Source organism: Chelonia mydas, chromosome 22, assembly GCF_015237465.2.
Source record: "Chelonia mydas isolate rCheMyd1 chromosome 22, rCheMyd1.pri.v2, whole genome shotgun sequence".
Taxonomy (NCBI): domain Eukaryota; kingdom Metazoa; phylum Chordata; order Testudines; family Cheloniidae; genus Chelonia; species Chelonia mydas.
This window is the reverse complement of record NC_051262.2, coordinates 12,002,536-12,023,174: the sequence shown is the minus strand read 5'-3', so window position 1 is coordinate 12,023,174 and position 20,639 is coordinate 12,002,536. Positions and strand designations below refer to the sequence as shown.

General features: G+C 47.7%; 1 protein-coding gene across 5 annotated transcripts in view; it reads left to right on the top strand.

The window, feature by feature from the left end:
* GRIK4 (glutamate ionotropic receptor kainate type subunit 4) overlaps positions 1-20,639 on the top strand; it is a 304,116-nt gene that overhangs the window by 85,256 nt on the left and 198,221 nt on the right. For 4 of the 5 annotated variants that reach the window (XR_006287070.1, XM_037882213.2, XM_043534174.1 and 1 more), the window contains exon 2: positions 14,741-14,872. Coding sequence is in view for 4 of the 5 variants with exons in the window: in XM_037882213.2 (XP_037738141.1) it covers positions 14,791-14,872 (82 nt within the window). In the remaining variant the exon portion in view is untranslated. Of the gene's footprint in view, positions 1-7,055; positions 7,189-14,740; positions 14,873-20,639 lie in introns of those variants that run through there. The other variant, XM_043534172.1, reaches the window with a different exon arrangement.

The window sequence follows — 20,639 nt, the reverse complement described above, 5'->3', positions numbered from 1 at the left end:
TGAATTCAGTTTAGACATGGCCTAAGACTCGGCTCTTTGGGACTGGCTTTGTCTTTTGCTGTATGTCTGAACAACACCTAGCATGGTGGGGCTCCAACCTGATTGGAGCCTCTAGGCACTACCGTGATACAATTAATTATTATTTCACACATTGCACTGCTTAGGGCCTGGTCCGTATGAGGGTTGGAAATCTCCAGGGCAAGGTGAATGAAAGGGGTGTTGATGAATCAGTAGGTGTTGTTCTTCCCTCTGAGAACTTAGCCAGTGGCATGAGGGGATGATGTGCTGTTGCAGGTGTAATCCCCTCCGAGTTGATATAAAACCAGCGCCTTGACTGCTTGTGGTCATCAAAGATCCCGTGGCTCTTTTTGTAGGAGTGGGGTTGTTAGCTCCGGTGCCCTGACTTAATTCCATTTCGGGTGATTTTGATTATGCTCCCCTAATGTTACTTCTTGTTGTACACATACCCCCCTCACACACTCACTCGCTCTAGGGTAGCCGTGCAGAATGGCTGCTGCAATATCCTCCATAGGTCGCTTCGTTGAAGTGGTGACCTGCCAAGTACTCAGGGGCCTTCTGCTAGATAAGTGCGACAATAGGAAAGCACCAGCTTAGTTGACAGATGGCAAGGGGATGTGTGAGGCCAGGGTGCTGAGGAGGGAGAAGATGGGGGAGTTATCCGTGGGTGGGGGGGGGGGGGAGGGTTAGGATTGACTGAAGAGGATTTTTAGAGTCAGACTTAACCAGAAGCTGTATCCAAGATACGCTGCTGTCAGCCTGGTAATCCTCATTATCAGCGTATTTAAAGCAGTTAAATATGTCAAGATTTTGCAGTTCTGTAAGTCAGAGGAGCATTGAGTGTGCAGGCAGCTCCCGCCCTCGTTCAATGGCAGCTCAAGACCCCTCTCAGTTGGGCATGAATTTGCCGCCGTTCCTTTTATCTGCTGCGGTGCCGCCACTGCGCCTCTCCTCCGCCGCTACCCTCTAGCCTCCTCCTGGCCTTTTCCTTGAAGGGGCCAGCTTAAAACAACTGCGTATCTGAAGTGGGAATGGCTTCCCGGGCTCTTCATAGCACTTTGAGACCACGGGGCTTAAACTTTCGTTGTTTGGTCACAAAGATAAATCCCGAGCAGTTCAAAAACTGATAAAACCCTAGGATTTTAGCTTTTTTTTTTTTTTTTTTTTTAACATTAAAGGAGAAATTTTCAAGTGGCCCAGCCACAGATGGAGAGCTTCAGAGAAGAGGGCAGGGCAAACTGGAGCAAGGAAGTGTTGTAAGGGCTAGATTGGCCCAGCTCATGATAAGGCATGGTAGGTTGGTGCCCCGCTACATGAAGGCACATCCTGGGCTTCTTGGCTCTCCGGTGGCAGGGAGTAATTTGTGCTACTTCTTAAAAGCCTGGGGAGGCAGTGGGAGCTAGTGAATAGCTCACTGACGTAGGACTCAGGAAACTTGTGTGACGGGATTCCCGGGGTGCAGCCTGGGACTGTGGGACCACTGTGCCCCCTCAACTCTCCAGCCTGGGCTGTCTCTCACAACGCCTTGCTGGTGACCAGCAGCAAACCCCTCCGGGTGCTGTGATCACTCAACACAACCGCATGTGGACCCCCACAGCCAGCTAGATTGCGTGAGTGCTCCCAGAGCCACTCATGAATCATACCCAGAAAGGCACCAGAGCCAACCCCCCCAACCCCCTGCCTCATACCTCAGGAATATACCGTCTTGCACTGCTGAAGGCGAGCACTGCAGATTTATTAATTGGTTCACCACTTCATCAATGGAAAGTGGATGTACACCAGCCTTTGCAAACCTGAGCAGATTTGCCACACACTTCAGGCAAACTCACTGGTAAAGATAAACAGTAAAGCACATTTATTGACTACAAAAGATAGATTTTAAGTGATATATTAAGTGATGGGCAAAAAGTCAGAGTAAGTTACCAAAATAAACTATAAGCCCGCAGTCTAAACTCTCAAGCCTATTAGTCTGGACAACAACTAGACTAAGCAGTTTTTCTCACCCCACTGGATATTGCAGTTCATAGTACATAGGTTTCACCCTTGAAACCGGGGCCAGTCCCCTCTGTTGGAGTCTTCAGTCTTCTTCAGAGTGTCCTTGTTGTTTGTGGTATAGGTGGGTGAAGGAGAAAGGCCGAGCATGCGGCCACTGTGTCTGTTTTATACCCTCAGTCCATGTGCTTGGAGAACACAAGTCCAGGCATGTCTCGGGGCATTGCTGAGTCCTCAGGCAAGGCTGAGCAGTTCCCATGGTGTGGCCTCATGCAGGTGAGTCATTGAATTGTAGCTCTCTTGCTGGACAATGGCTGTTGCTGGGTGGATTGACACCCCACCTGGGCGTTGCTACTTTCCTTGCTATTGCCTCTGGGGAGCTAATATCTGGCTGATTCTCCAACTTACAACATGTTTTAGTGACAACCATACAACACAGTTCTCATAACTTCATATGCATTAATGATACATACATACGGATAGAGAAATGGCAGCTCAAAACCTTTCCCCTGCTATCTTACAAGGCATGCTTTATGCGTAAGATCACCATCATATATATAAATGAGGAATATGGGGGGTACAGGGTGATCCCTCAAGGTACACAATGTCACAACCTGCATTCTGTTTCTGGTTCTGCCACTGGCCTGCTGGGTGACCTTGGGCAAGTCTCTGTGCCTCAGTTTGCGCATTTGTAAAATGGGGATAATGCTACTTTCTTTCCTTGTGAAATGCTTTTGAGATCTCTGTACGGTATCAGAGCTGGGCATTGTTGTTATTGCCATGGCACAACTAATGTGGTATCGCTCACTCTCTCTCTCAAATCCAAATGGAGACAAGGCATGGTAATTTTACTGCTCTGTAGCTAGGCAAGGTCAACCATGGGACCCATAGGCCCTGAGGGCAGGGGAAGGGTCCAGTGTTGACCTCACCTAATTATCTTGTGGTAAAACTTACAGGGAGCTTTTCTCTTCTCGGATTTTAAAGCAAGAAAACTCCCCTATGGGGTGTACAGACAAAGCCTGTGTGGTGTGCAGCTTACTTCCGCTTCTGCCGATGTATTTATATGGCCTTCGTCAGCATCAGAGCCACACGTGCAGCCAGCTGCGCAGTGAGTGAGCAGAGCCATCTCTGTAGGTATTAGAGTCATAGTGTTTGAGGCCAGAAGGGACCACTGACCCCCTGTACGTCATAGGCTGCCAACACCGCCCAGCACCCACCCACGAAACCCAGCGACCGAAATTAGATCTACTTTTTACAGCCCACAGGGGACTGGACTAGTATGTGCCACAGGCAGAGAATAGGAGAGACCGAGGTGCACCAGTAGCCAAGACCCCCACAATGGCAGGGAAGTGATGGAGTGAGATAGATCCAGAAAATCCTGGCAAGTGACCCACACCCACGCACTACGGAGGAAGGGGAAATCCCCCCAGAGTCCTGGCCAATCTGAGCTGGGGGGAAATTCTTTCCCGACCCCACCTGTGGTGATCAGTGAGACCCTGCGCATGTGAGCAAGAACCAGCCAGCCAAGCAACTGAGAAAGAAAAAAGTGGCTGGTGCCACCTCAGAGCCCTGGTCATCCTGTCCAAGTCCCGTCTCCATCCCTGGTGCTTCAGAGGAAAGCAATAACACCCTCCCCACAAATACATTGCTAGGTGGGGAATCCCTCCCTTGCCCCTGCAGGTGGCCAGCTGAAACCCTGAAGCATGAGCTATTAGGAACACATTGATCTCATCACCACAGTATCTGAGCCATAGCTTCAACCACTCCTCCTCCTCCAGCTCTGCATGGAGGGTATGTCTCCAGGGCTCCTCTTGCAGCCACCTGGAAAATGCTGAGTACCCCGGCCTAGCTATCTCAGGTTACCTGGCCCCCATCGTGGTATTTGAGCACCTCACACCTCATGTTCGAACGCTCCTGTGCAGAGGCAGTTATACCTGCAAAAAGGGCTGTGATGTTCCCCCCACCCCCACTCCTAACCAACACAGCTAGGTGTGTGTGTGTCGGGGGGAGAGGGGCTGGGGAGATTAAAACAAACAAAACAACCCTGTAGGGGAGGGGGAAAAATCCATTTCACATTTCAGCCCAACAGGTGTTTATCTTTCATATCACCTTCCCCTGCACATTGTCTTCTCCAGTGCTGAGATATGCTAACTGAATGACTCTTCCTGCAGCTATGTCTTCGCTGTGGTGTGACAGAGAGAGAGAGGTGCTTTTATCCTGCTGACACCTGGGGAAGAAGATACCACCCAACTGTCTCTCACCTCAGATGAGTTAATACCTGACAAGCCACAGTGCAAATACTGTGATGATAATGCAGGGAGAGGAACCACAGGGCGACTGTGTAGGTTGATAAAGGGGTAAAGTACGATCTTTAGTGTGTTCCCTTAAAGATACATTGTTGACAAAATCTAAAAGGAGCTATGTTATTACAGAAACAGAGAAAATGCCAGCCTGGATCAGCACAGTTCTCCATCCAGTTCAATACCAGTTGTTTCAGAAAATGGTGTAAGAAGGCCTCCTTTATGGGATAACTAGGGAATGTTCCTTCCTTACCCCCATTGGGTAGAATTCAGTGTGTGCGCTGAAGCATGAGGGTTGAGATCCCATTCAAAATTATTCAATTCCTGTAATCCTTACTATTATAATTCTGCATATTCTTGTTAGTTATATACATGTCACATCTTTTTTTGAATCCTGCGAAGCTCTTGCTTCTGATGATACCTAGTAGCAATGAGTTCCACAGGTGAATTGTGTGTTTTGTGTTGGTGTGGTGGGGGAGAATGTATTTCCTTGTATCAGTTTTAAGTTTTAGTTGCACTGAACATGTGTCTTTGGGTGGTTTGTAACTCTTCCAAAAAATGTATATAAAACCAACTCCACATAATATATATAAAACCAGCCCCACGCAATAAAACCCAGCTACGCCCAACTGTTGGAGTTTGATTCAGATCCTTTCCCTCTTGTCAGTTTCATTTAAATCTGAACCTCTCCCCAGATGAAGCTTTGCAAAGGGAAATCACTCACTGTGTCTGCCAAAAGAATGAAAAAGACCCTGTTACGTTGTTTGCTGATTTTTCCTGACAATTTTTCAAAATTCCTCCTTGTTCTGCAGCTGTTAATTTGTTATTTCAGCTGCAAGAGTCACAGTAGCTTTGCTCGAATTGCATTTCCTCGCTGTTTGTCCGACTTCCTCTGGTGACTCACCAAGATCCAGCATGACCACAGCCACGCTTGGGCTGGAGGCTGCCTCCCCAGGTGCATCGAGAAAATTAAAGCCATCTCCAAGTATCAGAGCTACTGCTGGTTTTCAAGGGAGCCTGCAGACGGTGGGCTGGGGTTTTGTTCTCCAACAGGAGGAACAAAAGCTTTCATGGAGAAGGCCCGCCTGGTTCCTGATGGCTACACTTAAACCACTACAGCGGCGCTGCTGTCATGCTTCAGTGTAGACACTACCTTTGCAGGCGGTGCAGCGAGGTCCATGGCAGAATTCTGCCGTCGACCTAGTACTGTCTACGGCGGGGGTTGGGTCGGCATTGCAGCATCTCTCAAGGTACAGCTGTAACTATGCCAATGTAAGTTCCCAGTGTAGACCGGGGCTGGGAGGCTGGGTGGACAGAAACATTGATGCAGGAGGTAAATTTGGTTCCCCGTCGTGCTGAAGTGCAGTTTTCAGGAGAGTCCTCTGCCCACACCTGCTTTTTCAGAGAGATCTTTCCCACCAGACAGAAGCAGCGGTAGAAAAGGCACACGTGCTTTCTGTGGTTTAGCAGTTTATTCTCCCTCTGGCTTTTGCTGTCATGAGTAAGAAATATCCTACAGAAATCTCACTGTGTCAGAAAGATGCTGCAACATACAGAGGAAAGTGTATTGGGTCGTACAATAAAAGAGAGCTCATTAAATGTGTGGAAGTTGTTTCAGGAGCAGCTGCTAACTCTGGGAAGTGAACCTTATGTAAAACTGTCTAAACACCCCGTCAGCACAGTCTCTCTTAATTTCATCCTCCTGAAGTTTCACAGCTGAAGCCCCAGATTTTTAAAGGTATCGAGGCATTGCTGCACTCAGTGTTGCAGTGCCTAACTGATTTAGGAGCCTAACTCTCAGGTTGAAGAGGGATTGAGGCACTTAGCAGCCAAATCCCATAACCAATGGGATTTAGATTCCTAAGGGCCTAAATCACTTTTGAAAGAGATATGGGCTCCTAAATCACTCAGGCATTGCAACTCTCAGTGCAGAAATGCCTAAGTGCCTTTAAAACTCTAGCCTGAAATGTTTACAGCAAAAACTACACTTTCTTCCTGTCCTGAGAGTAGCCAAAGAGTTTAGATCATTTACCGCTATAAGTGATTTATGAGACGCATCTTGCATCTGACCTCTCTCTATCTGGCAGGGTCATATTCTTAAGGATGTTGGAGTATCATGACCTAAAACAAGAGCAGATGTTCTGTGCTTCAAACAGCAATCTGCTTTCCAGGGTAGCTTATAGTTTTGGAATGTCTTCAGTGCTACAGATAGAAGCTTTTGCAAAGTAGGTACATTTGGCTTCCCTGCAAACCTGCTGGCTTGGGAAAGGCCTCAGGACCACGGACAGAGACTCTAACAAAGGCCATCTATCTCTTTCTAGGAAGCTTGCAGGTCATGTTCTCCATCGACAGAAGGATTAGTGCAGCCATTTCTTGTATGCATTCCCTTTTCCTCTTCTTGCTCAATGGAGAAAAGAGGATCAGAACAATTCTGAAGGCGTTTCCCCCCCCCCCATTTGCCATAGACAGGGGAATTTATTTCCCCCCTCTCCTTTGCCGTGGAAGCTTCTCTGCGTTATTAGGATGGATGTCCTCTTAGTCGGTGAGTGTGTGGTTTGTTAACAAATGCCCCACCCCAGCCCTGAAGCCTTCTGCCAAGTAAATTTGTGTGGAAGGTGTATTTCATGGCAGGTGCATGCGAGAGAGTGTAACAGCCTGAAGCTAAGCCAGTGCTGATTACAAGATGAGTCCCACCTGTGGGGAAGCAGGTAATTCTGCTATTAAAAGGCAGCAAGGGGTTGCAGCGTGGTGTGGTGAAGAGACGCTCCAGAATCAGAACACACTAATAGGTGAAGGAAGCAGGGCCAGAAGGCTGAGCTCCAGCCAGAGCAGACTGACTGAGAAAGAGCCCTGGAGGTGGCTGAGGAACCGGAGTGAGGTATGAACTGTCGAGTCACGATGTCGGACTCGATGTTGAGGACGCATTGGGGATCGCTTGGATTGTTTTGTGACCAAGGACTTTAGCTGCTAGTAGAACGGCCCTGGGAAGGGGTGCTGGGAGCCACATCAGGAGCGATATGGAGTGCTCGGAGGGGGGCTAATAGGGACAGGGTGCTCAGTAACCGGCCACACTGCTACAGAGAGAGAGACAAGGAAGTGAGCATGGCGGGAGAACGGGGAACTTTTCAGCTTAGGCAAAAGGAACTTCCCAGTGCAGGGAAGCGGAGAGCAGCGCTTGCTACCTTTTTGTGTCTCAATTAAGTGAACGAGCGAGCGAATTTTGAGCAGGGGATGGAGATGGGCTCGGGAAGGCTGGGAGGAAAGGGCAACTCTAACAATCTGCTGCAGACGCCTCACAAGGCTCTTGTTTGGCTTCCTAAATGGCCGTGTGACACCCTGGTGCTGTATGACTAAGAGGTTCTTGCTACTTTTCTGTCTGCTCCTAACCTTCTGTTGCATGGCTCTAGCAATGGGAGTGGGGTGGGGGGGGGAAGGTTCTTGTGTTGCTTTCTCTGGGCATGTCAAAGCATATGATCCAGATGGGGGATGTGTGTGTGCAGCGTGTGGAGGAGTGGGGGTGATTGCTCAGCGCCTGCCATTTGGCAAACGCCGATGTACCTTTCTCTCCCTGCCAGCTGTTCCTCAGGTTCACGCGAGCAATCAAAGCGCTGGGAAGTTGTTCCTAGCTGTGGATAAGTGTTAGGTGACCACAGCATCCCTCTGTGCTCCATGTTCTAGGTAATTACAACCCTGCTGGTCTCGTAGCCAAGCCCAGCACGTGCCGTGTGTTTATCGTTTAGCTTTTAACTATGAGCTCCAGGCTGGTGACGCTGAGGCAGCAGCTTCCCCATGGCTCCTGCGTTCTGCCTTTTCACCCAACCCAGATGGCATTTGGCTGCAAGCCGTGGAGGTGGCCTGGAGGTCACTGCCGCAGGGCCGATGACCTGACTCTCCCCCAGATCTCTGCTGCTGTTTATTCAGTTAGCAAGCATGCAGATCCAGAAGCCACCCCTGCACACCTGTGCCTTTGGGGAGCTGTAAAATGAATCCCCTCCTGTTCGTTAATGATTCCATGCAACTTTTTTCAAGAAAGGGGGAATGATAATCTAGTGGATAGAGCACTGGACTGGGACTCAGGAGATCTAGGTTAGAGTCCGAGCTCTGGCACTGTCCTGCTGAGTGACCAAGGCAAGTTGTTTCATCGCTCTATTCCTCAGTTTTCCCATCTGTAAAATGGGGATAAGGAGACTGCCCTCCTTTTGTAAATCACTTTGAGAACTACTGATGGAAAGTGCTATATAGGAGCTAGGCATCTCAGCCAATTTCCAATGTGGATACTTTTTAACTGAATTCCCCCCACCGCTTCGATTGGCTGTGACAACCTTCTTCATACCGTGCCCTCATCTAAGTGTCATTGTGCACCATTAATGTACTGGTGTGTTCTTCCCCAGAGGTGGCTGCATTTCTGTGGTGGATGAAAAGTGTTAGCTGTGACTAGCTGGCACATTGGATTGTTTGCCAAAATCCTTTGGGAATGAGAGACATGTAAGCTGTTATTAAAGAGGGAATGATACATAGCTGGGGAGAAAGTTATAGGCTAAGCAGCTCCATCTTGCCGCTTTCTCCATCAGGGGAGCTGGGACGGCACCTTGCTAGAGGGATTTGGTTTTTCACTCTTCGTCATGTTTTGCGACATGGCTATTGTTGCATCCCTGACGAGCCCGATTTGCTTCCACTTTAGCACTCTTGATCCCTTACATTCCATTTAACAAATGCTGACAGGTCTGAAACATTCCCTGGGACTGAGTCATGCAATGATGTCCTGCTGGTTCCTAGAGGTCTGCTTCCCAAAGCCACTGATAGCCGGCAATGTGAAGGCTGGGAAGGAAGACGAGATGCAGGCCATAGAAGAAGAGAGCGAGCAAGAGGATGGATTGGTGCGGGCAGGGGAGTGGATGGGAACTCAGGTGACATGTTAAAGATGACAGTGCAGTGAAGAAGCTTCCAAAACTTCTGCTAGTTTCCGGTACAATATATCTTGTGATTGGTTGCTCTTTGGAACAAACAGGCAGCTGAAGTGTCAGTGGCTGGGAGACTGCAGCAGGGTTGTAGTGGGGGAACTAGCAATTGCCAAGTTTCTCTACTGCATCTCAGACAGAAAAGGTATTTAGAGTCTCTCTCTCTCTCCTAGGCTGCCTTGGTCATACAGAGGGAGTGGGCGAGAAGGAAGGCAAATACCAGTCTGGCATCCTGTGCAGGGAATGAGGGGGTTGCTCATAGCATCACTGCATCTGAATTGAGGAAGCAGTGCAAGAAGGGAGCTTAGAGAAAAATCACAGGGCTTCTCAAGTATCTTTAGATCCAATCCTGCAAGGTTCTGGATGCCGTCGGAGTCCATGAGAGTTATAGGTTCTCCTTGTTTCTCAGGATCTTGTTTTATTTTCATTCAGAATAGGCGTAAGAAACTGTGTGTGTGCGCGTGTCTGTAGCGTGGCAAGAGCGAGCTAGTTCCACACGTCTGGCTGTAATACCAGTGTGAGTAAAATTGACTTGATCCTGCTGTTTTGTCAATAACCTGGAAAGTTTTGAAATAACGGCTGCAAAATGCTCAAATGATACGTTGCTCCACAGTCTGATTGCACCGTTGCTAACACTTCTAAGGAACAGATTTACCATACGCTTAGCATTTGAGGGCTCTCTGATCCCCGCTAGTCTTCTGCTGCCATCACCAAAACAAAACAAAAAATCCTTAAGGCCAGAGTTTCAGAAGGGGAGCAGTGATTATACAGGCCCAGGGTTCTGGGAGAACCACATGAGGTACCTTAAAAGGGTCTGATTTTCAGAATGTGCTGGCCACCTGCCTTCTGCAAATCTCAGACCCTTTATAATGTTTCACACCAAGTACCCAAACACTGAGGGTGTGGGCTTCAGTGATTTGGGGTTCCTTAAAGGAAGCGAGGTGCCTGAATACCTTGTAGGATCTGGGCCTAAGTCTCCTCTGAAAATCCTGTCCCCAGTTTGCAAATAAGAGGGTTGGAATGGAATGAGAGGAAGGATGGTCCAGTGGTTAGGGTCACTAGCCGGCGACCTGGATTCAATTCCCTCCTCTGCCACAGAATTCCTATTAGACCCTGGGCAAGTCATATTGTCTCTTTCTGCCTCAGTTCTGTATCTTTAAAATAAGAATAATAGCTCACAGGTGTGTGATAAGGTGTGATATAAGGTAGTATATTTCCCCACACGCAATCTCTTATGTTGTGCCTTTCATCAGTAGATCTCAAAGTGCTTCATGATCTTTAATGTGTTTCTCCTCCCAACTGCCCTGGGAGATAGGGCAGGAATGTTATCCTCATTTTACAGAAGGGAAACTGAGTCACAGAGCAGCTAAGGGACTTGCCTGTGGTCACACAGAAAGTCTGTGGCAGAACGGGAAATTGATAGCTAGCATGGTAAGAATCAGCTCCGGGTATTATGAAATTACCAGCCAAAAGTTTTGTCTTTTCTCTGACAAAACTCTCCATGATTTCAAAGGCAGACTCAAAATTTTGCCTCTGTCCAGACTTCAGAATTTGGCCCTATGCATTAGAGAAACCAGATGATAAGAAATATATTCCCCCGTGGGTTGGAGGAGGGTCAAATGAATGACTGGATGGAATACTCAAAGTCAGTATTTTAAGGGCATTTTTGCCAATGGAAATAACTTCATCAGCGCAAGGGACAGTAGTTTCATTTATAAGCTATAATCTCTCTTTGGAGCTGGTAATGAGACCTGTTAAAAACACCTCTTCTCTAATGGTGCTGCCCGTTCAGTTACCAGAATGAGCCACTTCCTCTGACTGACTCCGGCTCCTCCTGCACAGCTCCAGCAGTAAGCGATACCCAGTGAGTCTCTGTCCGAGTGAGCAGTGATGCCCTCCAGTGACTGTATGTGGAGAGTAGCTGTGAGACCTACTACTAGTCGTGTTTACTGGAAAAGATGTTTTGTTGAAGTGACAAGAGATCAGAGTGTGTGGAGCTGGGGAACCAGGGTTCTTTATCCTGCTTTCCTCATGTTTGTGGGTAAGAGATGTTACGGTGATTGCGTCTGGCTGCAGCAGGTGGATTTGTTGTAAGAGCACTTGCTGCTTTTAAAATGTTTGTGGAAATGTTGATTGTTTTCCTTTTTTCTACCTTTCTTTCTTTCCCTTTAAAGTCCTGTTTCTGTTGGGAATGTGGAGGGTCAGCTCCTAATGACCATTGGGAATGATCTGAGACTTTTTTTTAAAAAAAAAATTACATTTAGTTTTGCACCATCATCACTGTATTCCCGTCCCTGCACTTCCCGGTTTTCGTTTCTTGCCAGGATGGCAGGCGAGAAGCACAGAATAGCAGGAGGGGGGAGGAAGTGCCCTGCAAATGCTGCCCTTGGGTGAATACCCTGGCCCCTTCTCCATGACACAGAAGAGCTCTAAATGCAGCTCCACTTCCTAGGGTTGGGCGTGATTTGGGGAGCTCATGTATGACTCTGTTGGGGCTTCTCATTCATCCCCACCCAATGGAGCCTGGTGGTCAGTAGTGGGACAGGGTCAGTGGATCCACTGCCACACGGATCGGCCACGAGTTACCCCACATGGAGTTGCTTAGAGGAGCAGTAGGGGCCATTGAACAGCTTTGCTGCTGCTCAGGAGCCTGGATAGGGGAGCAGTCCTTCGCCCCAGCCCCCGGGTGCTATGAAGGCTTATAGCAAGGCTGGCTGCAGAGAGTGGGATTTAGCCACAGCAATGAAGTACCTAAAGGCCTCCGCTCAGCAGAGCATTTAACGTGTGTGTTTCACTTTGAGCCTGCACTCAACTCTCATTGACTTCCCTGGGGCTTAATCAAGTGCTTAAAGTTAAGTTTGGTACTTTGCTGAATCAGAGCCAAACTGTATCTCATCCAGGGTCCCCCTGCTGCAGTCTCAGAGTGGCTGGGGGGTGAGGTGTTCCGGGAAGGGGTGAGATTTGCAGTGGTTCCTTAGAAGGAGCTCTGAGCACCCATGCGCCTATTAACGCAGAGTGCTCAAATCACTACCGCTGGCTTTCCAGGTGGGGATTTGCTGAGAGTTTATGACAATCCCAGCTGGCTAGTTATTCTTACTGTGCTAGCTCCTAGAGTTTCTGTAATAGACAAGGGCCCCATTGGATTTAATGCTCATGCCAAGATGCACAATCCTGGAAACGCTACTCAGCCACACAACAGATGCTGCGTCAGAATGAGCAATGCAAGCTTCCCACGCACACCCTTGACCATGTGTGTCTGGACTCTTTGGTCCCTGTTTAAGGATGGGCGTTCATTTCAGCCTCTGTGGCCCATTGAATTCTAGGTCACTCTCCTGGGAGTGCCAGCATGGGGGCCGTGTGGTTAGTGTCTTTTTCTTTTCCCACTGAGACACACCAGCTGTCTCTCAGGTCTCCAAGCTGCCATCAGATGGTAACAACTTCCAGCCATTACCGAGCTGGGGTGGGTTTGAACTGGTGGCCTAAGGTAGATTAAAGTCAGAGACCTGGGGTGAATGTCTCCATGTCCCCTCGACCCAACAGTCCCTCACCTGGTAGTGAAGTGCTTGGAAATGTCTCCCGGAGGCCAGTTCTCTGCTAAATCACTGCAGTGGGAACAGCTTAACTCACTCATGAATTATCTGGCAGGGCTCAGCCCTGAACAGTGCAGACGCCTTCTTAGATCTGCACCGAGTTCAAAGCTGAAGGTCTCCCATCTCCACCCAGAGAGAAGCCAGGAAGCTTCTTGCTTGTGAGCGTGACCCTGGGAGCGTATGTGCTGTCAGCTCAGCTGCAGTGAATGGGTTTTGCTGAAGCCCTCAGAGGAAGGTTCTTATAGAAGATCATTGCCACCTTGGTCCTATTTTCCTTCCTTGTCCCTCATTTGTCATTTCACACCACTCCATCCCTCTGGCTGTCTGGCAGCTCCCTGGATGCCAGAGCTATGAAGCAGCAAAGGGTTCTGTTTCCCCTTCTATCCTGCTGCTCCTCTCCTTGGTCTCACCTATGCCGTGTTTCCCCTCTCCTTCTCCAAGCAATCCTTCCCCTCATGAACGGTCTCTTCCCCATCACTGCTCCAATCTTGCTGTCCAGTGTCTTGTCCTGTTTAGACTGAAAACTCTTCAGGGCTGGGGCCGTGTCTGACTCCACAAGTCTAAAAGCACCGTGTATGTTTTTGGCTCTGTATGAATCTGGTTTTAAGGGTAACAAGATGACAAAGGAAAATTTTAAATCCTGTGTCCATGTGTCGTATGGAAATAAGAGCCTCTTGCTATATTAACAACCCGTGATCACCCTTCCCCTCTGCAAACATCCCCTTTCCTCTCACCTCGGGTCACCGTGAGCTTTATGCAGTTCTGCAGCTGCCTCCCGGGATGGAAGGAAAACCACTGTCAATTGTGCAACAGCCCCATGCTATAGATCAGCAAAATGATCGTGACAGATTATGACAGATAATTAGCACATCAGGCTTAATGATAGAAGCCCACCTCCCACCACCAGTTCAAGCAGAGCGCAATGAAGTCACCAGAGCTTTGCTCCCAAACCACGGCTTGGAGCAGTGGAGTCATTGTAACTTGGCTATGTCTGTTTTCTAGACGACAGCTTTTGAAAACATGTCCCCTGGCTTTGATGATCAGCAAGAGCCTTATGGCGTCTCTCCTTGCTTCCAGGATTGTGAGATTTTGCTCCATATTTCAATGACCCTCGGAGAGATCGATATCTTCAGAGCTCTTCAAGGCATTATTAAAATAGGGGACAACAAAATCTCACAGTCCTGGAAGCAAGGAGAGACGCCCTAAGGCACAAGGGCTTGTTCTTGATTTGTATATAATATACTATTTTTATAGGACTGGAAGTGACCTTCTGGATCATCAAGACCAGTCCCCTGTTATCGCGGGCATCCCCATCATATAATCCCATTCACAAATTTGTCAAGCTCCATCTTCAAACTATTTAGGTTGTTTGCCCCCACTGCTCCTCCAGAAACGTACTCCTCTGGTGGCTAGAAATCTTCAGATTTATTGCTGGCCAATTTATACCACTTTGTTCTTGTTTTCAAATGCTGGCAAATAAGTTAGGGCTCCTAGTCCTGTAGCTGGATGCTCGAATTGCGCCGTAGGTACCAATATGGGTATTTAGGGTTCAAAGTGCCAGTTTATATCATAATGTTTTGTTTTGTGTTTCCAAGTGGCTCCCTCCACCACTCGTCTTTTAATGGAGTTACTGGGTTGGATTTTGGAGATGGGAACCTGGGCTGTGAACCTGGGTGGGAATCTGGGTCAGGGAGTAGCAATCAGGGGAGTGGCTGGTGGGTCGGGGATGTGTGGTTAGTGGATCTGGCTCCCTGTCATTCTTGCCCTGCTTCCCTCTGGTTGGGGGAGGCAAGAGGAACTGTCCCTTCAATCGGGATGCTTCTGCAAGCAATGTTGGTTCCATGGCTGGTGTCGCTAACCGTACAACATTCCTTCTTTGCAGAGCTATGTCATGCCCAGACCACCACAGGGCTCCATGAGGATTCATAGAAGATGCCCCGGGTCTTGGCGCCTCTGGTGCTCCTTCTGGTGTGGCTAATGAAGATCGCTGCCAGCCCCCACTCCCTGAGGATCGGTGAGTAAGAAACCTCCTGCACATGCCGGGTTTAATCACCCTTCCAAGGCACTTGTTGCTCCCGATGAAAATACAAAGCCCGAGTCTGCTATCTCTCGCTCTTGTCTTACTCCACACATGGGCGCTTGGGAACGTAAAGCGAGGCTGCTGTTTAAACCTGTGATTTAGTCTCTCAAACTCTCCATATCAAGCCAGCAGCCTAGTGAGCCAGGCCTCTGTAGCTGCCTAGATTTAGCTCTCTGCTAGGGATGGTGTTGTCGCTGCAGCAGCATAAATCAAATGCAGCTTGTGGTGAGTATTCATGTTTGCACTGTTTTCCTCAAGTTCCTGCTACCCTTTTATAGATAAATTTATGGTGAAAGCCACCTAGGAAAGAGGAGCTATGGAATATAACTTGATTTTCTCTCGGCTTTCATGCTGAATGCTTCTGTAAGCGCTCTACACACAAACAACAAAAAGTCTTTCCACCGCAATATATATATATATATATATATTTGTCCTCGCGTTGGGGAGAGTGAGAAACGTTGAACTGAAGTTGAATGCAGTTTAGCAGTATTGTAGAGCCATTACTATCACCAAGACCGCGTAATTCACAAGGGACCCACGTTTATTCAGCCGTCCCTGTGTGTATTAAAAGGCGTTTGGGAAGCAGGGACCGTCAGCATTTATTCGCTGCCCGTGTGGGTTAGAGAAAAGAAATGCAGTCAGAAACTCTGGTAACGAAACTCGCCTTGTATGGATGCTTCGCTCTGCTGTTAAGAAAGGAAACAGCTTTCCCGCCTGCTGTCTCTGGAGCTGCACGCTGCTTTTATTAACTCTTTGTAGCAGATAAGAGGCTAATCTATTTCCTTCCCGGTTTGTGACACACGCAGGTGACAGCTGGAATAAACCCATTTCTCCGCTTTTCTAATAGAGCACGGCACAGCTGACAAATACGGCAAGGGCTGATCGTGCGCTGGCTGGGGTTGGGGTGAGGGATGTCTCCATTCCTGAGGTAACTGTACCTCTGAGCCCTTCGTGGCCTCCTTGTGGGCATGCCAGACCTTAAGCTATCACCTTTATGAGAGCGGAAATCATGTTCCTCTCTCTCCAGACTGGGGAGGATTTAGATTGCAATTTTTCCTGTTCTTCTGACCACTTCAGCAAGTCTGAGTTTAGTTCAGTACTTGCCCTCCTGTCCTCTTCCCGGGGCTACAACAGGGATAACCAGTGACCAACCAGCCTTGAGAAAGCAAGAGACTTACTTAGAACAAAAGCATCACAGGAAAAAAACATATCTTAAAAACAAAAACCTAGCTTTTAGGCAGATCTGTCATACCAGGTGTCACTCATCTTCTTCATGAAGACCTGGTAGGTTTCAAAATCCTTCCAACTACAGCTGGCTGGAAAACGGATATCCCTTCCTGTGAAATAGATCACGTTTAAAAAAAAATGTGTCAAAACGGTGAAGCTTTTTGCGAGAAGGGCTTTCAAGAATAAAATCCTTTTTTGGGAGACCCGAAAGGCATTTTTCAGCTTCCCGCCAGGACTTGAACTTTGGAAATGAAATCAACAAGAGCCGCTGGAGGGGCAAAGAGTGCTCAGCCTGGCAGCCCTCTTGGGAAGCTTTTGTCAATTTCCCTTTTTGCCGGTGGAAAATTTCAGTTGTGCAAAAAGGACTTTTTTCGCTTGGTATTCTGATGAATATTTTCCAACCAGCTCCAGTTCAGAGCCTTCCTGCAGGGTCTGTCCATCTTGGTCCCAGCAGTCGCACGGATTCTTGGATTTCATTTCTTTGTTTGCTGGGCGTCTTGAACATGCCCAAAACCGTGCCCTGCAGTTTCCCCCAGAGGTCGGTACTTCTGCAGACTTGTTTACCTTGGAGGGATTTGCATTAATTACTCCCCAGTGAATTTAGTTCCTTGTAATTCATTCATGCTTTAGGTGACTTTCTCCCCTTGCTTGTCTTCTTTCAAGAAAGAAATTAACCCCTTTGCACCTGGTGGGTAACGTAGGGGGCGTGCGGGAAGGGAAACTGACTCACATACATTCGTTCATTTAAAAAAAAAATCTAAAGGTTCTGGATGCTGGGTATTTTATGTCTCCAGCATTTGTGGTTCACATGTGACAACCGCACTGCATCATCTCTGCTGATCGGACCTCATTTCTTGCCTATGGGCAAATCCTCTGCCTGGCCTAAGTAACTGGGGAGGGCGCTGGGGATATTTTGTGTGGGCTTCAGGTGTAAAATGTTCTCTATGGACTGCAAAGGAAGGTTGTTAATCATAAATAATAATACTTGAAATGTGTGAGTAGTTATTAAGACAGTGTTAAATGCACTTAGTGTGGCCAAAAGAATGGCCAGACTGGGTCAGAGCAATGGTCCAGCTAGCTCAGTACCCTGTCTTCCGACAGTGGGCAACGCCAGATGCTTCAGAGGGAATGCACAAAACAGGGTAATTAGCGAGTGATCCATCCCCTGTCGTCCAGTCCCAGCATCTGGCAGTCAGAGGTAAGGAACACCCAAAGCACGGGGTTGCATCCCTGACCATCTTGGCTAATAGCCATGACAAGGAAAGTCATGATTAAAACTGTGTTGAGGGCTTGTGGTTAACCCTACTATCCTTTCCATGTAACTACCAGCAGCTCACATGAGTTTTAAATGCACCTCTCTTTACCCACAGTCACTCCAAATAGCCTTGAACATCGTGTTAGATAAGGTGCTCACATATTTTCTTATGTGGTGGAATTTTCCAGCATAACTGAGGCCTTAATGGTTGATATCAATGCAACTACAATAATGTCTGGCCATGGATTGCTATTCCTGAGTGTAGACAAGGCCTTAGTTTGCCTTGGGACCTAAAGGAGGTGACTGAAGCTGGGTTAATGCTCCAGGCAAGGAGCAAATGAGCTGTATGCACCAAGAGAAGGATTGGTTGCTGGAAAATCTTTCCACTTATAAATATGAATAACATTTAAGAAAACAAAGCTCCCGGGGGGCATTAAGTCTACTGAGCTCCTCTGGCTAGTTGTAATTAGTGCACTGCTTGCCCACTTATCTCACCTATTCTGGGAACAACAGATTTAAGTGCCACCTATTCAGAAGGGAGAGGAACTAATTACACCTAGTCAGAGGGGAGCAGAGCGGAGAGGAGAACAGCTGACCTGGAAAAAAAAGTAGGTCAATAAAACACACATCTTATTAGCTGACTCCTGTATACCGGACTCGAACAGCAGTCTTGTTAAAGGATTAAAAATAATCCTTTTTTTAAATCGACCACAGGTAACTTTGAAAGTTGTGGACACCCCTGCACCGCGTAACTTCATGCCCAAGTGGACATGTGTGAGCAAAGCCATTATTATAAATAACGCATCACTTTACATCCAGAGATCTCCAAGCGCTTTACGTTTGGATTGCAGTAGTGCCTCAAGGCCCCAGTTAAGGATCAGACCTTGTTGTGCTAGGCCCTGTACAGATACATCATCAAAAGGGCCGTCCTTGCCCTGAGGAACTTGCCAACAATGAGGTGACAGATGGAAACAGTGAAACAATCCTGTTTGGTGTAATAAAGAATAGCTATAGCATGCCCCCTGCCTAGCATCTTGTAGGCACTTCAGCAGAGATGTGGCTTAAAGAAAGGCCTGGAGGAGGATGTAGTTTTTACAGGAGCTCCTCCAATGCATAAGAAGTACCTTCAGCATGGGAAGTACCTTCATCTCCATTTTTTCACAGGCAGAAGAAGTGAGGCATGGGGGCGGGGGGAGGGAGGTAATTTGATTGATATCACACTGCAGATCAGAGGCAGGGTTAGGACTGGAACTCATGACTCTCCGGGTATATCTATGCTACAGCAGCTCAGCTCTGGCGCTGAGGCTCTGCCAGTGTAGTACCATGGCGTAGATGTTCCTGCATCGACAGAAGGGGGTTTCTGTGTCAGTGTGGGGAATTCACCTCTCCGACAGGCGGTCGCTAGTCAACAGAAGAATTCGTTAGTCGTTGTTGTTATATTTCATTCAAGGTTGTCAGATCACATTCTTAAAGGAATCTTTAGAGTGGGAGAGAGGGAAAGGGGGGGACCTAACATAACATAAATAAAATCCTTGCTGATGCATGTTCTACTAAATTAGTGTGGCTGTGATATTGTAAATGTTTCATTTTTTTTCCCCTGTAAAGAAATCCCAGTCAAGTCCATTAAGGTGAAATAGATTAATTGTTATTCTTCGTTTGTTACTGGAGTGTGGAGGAAGGTGCAGCAAAGTCCAATATTCATTTGTTCGCTCTTCGGCCTCTTAATTATGTTTTTATGGTTCTTCTAGTAGAGTGATGTTTTATTTATGCTCCCCAAGATACACACACAAATCCCCAAACATGCCAGCCCCGTCCATAATTCACCTTCTGGAAATGCCCTTTGATTTCTTTTGATTTTTCCCCACATATCCCCATCCCAGTGACTGATTGCCTAGGAAGATTTGTTGTAGCTATGTCCATCCCAGAATATTAGGGAAACAAGGTGGGTGAAGCAGCATCTTTCACTGGACCAACTTCTGTTGGTGAGAGAGACAGGCTTTCGAGAGCTAAAGAAGAGCTCAGAATAAGCTCGAGAACTTGTCTCTCTCACCAACAGAAGTTGGCCCAGTGAAAGGTATTACTTCCCCCACCTTGTCTGCCTGGGAAGAGAGCAGCTGATAAAAATGCCACTTCTCTTAGCCCTAGCCTTCAGGTCCTTGATGGGACTTTTAAAGATGCCAGTCTTTGCAGACAGCCAGGACGCAGTGGGCACTTCCAAGATAAAACGGAGTCCAAGCCCTGTGGGAAAAGCCTACTGATGCTGTTCTGTCCATGACATCTTCATGTTGAAAGAGGGCCTGCAGTGCCCATGTCAGCTGAGGTCTGTCATCTGACCCATTCTTGTCTAAATGAGCAGGCACGTTTTTTTGCCTTGTGCTATTTCAGAACTGGTTTCTTTATTTGAGGCGGGGGTCAGTTTTCTTTTCATGCACTAAATCCTGAAGTGATAACCAGGCAAAACTCCCTGTCGCAGCATACTATTAATGTTTGCCTGAAACACCCCACCCTGTTAGCAGCTGATGATCCTTCTGGGAAAAGATTAGGGGGGTTCTGCTAACTCACGGAGTCAGGTGGCTCATTAACACCACCTGAATGCAGGGAAATGGGAGTGGCTCTCTGAGGAGAAGAGGATCTAGAATGTGGGCTGAGCAGCTCTGAGGGAGGAACTCTGGGAGCAGTCAAGCTTGAGGAGAAGGTTTGAGCTGAACTTAATTACTCTGTTTTCCTTGTTAATAAAATCAAACCGCGGAAAGGGGTAAGTTTTTTGAGTCTGGAGAGCATGTGGACTTTGTTTATAGAGCAGGCTGAGAAAAGTGCCCACTCTCACTCCCATTGAAAGCTAAGGGGTATGTTGCTTGAGTAGGGATCTCTAGATATGGCCCACCAAGAGAAGAGCTGAACCTAAGTAGCTTGTAAGCACCGTTCTCACCTGACATTCTCCTCTGGAGTGAAGGGTAGGAACCAACTGTCCTATAGTGGGGCGGGGGGGTCAGATTTTGGCCAAAGCCCTGTTTTTCTGAAAACATCCACACAGAGCAGTTAGGACATCGGGTTTTTAAGGTCTCATCAGAAAGATCTCCAGACGGTAACCTGTATGGTTCTTAATTAATCTGCCTAACTTAGCCCTGGCAGCATTTGAACCAGTGGTCTCTGGGATCTAGGGATCCCAAACAAATCTCGGAATGTCTCTTCTGCCTCCTCTTTGCTTACTCTACATCG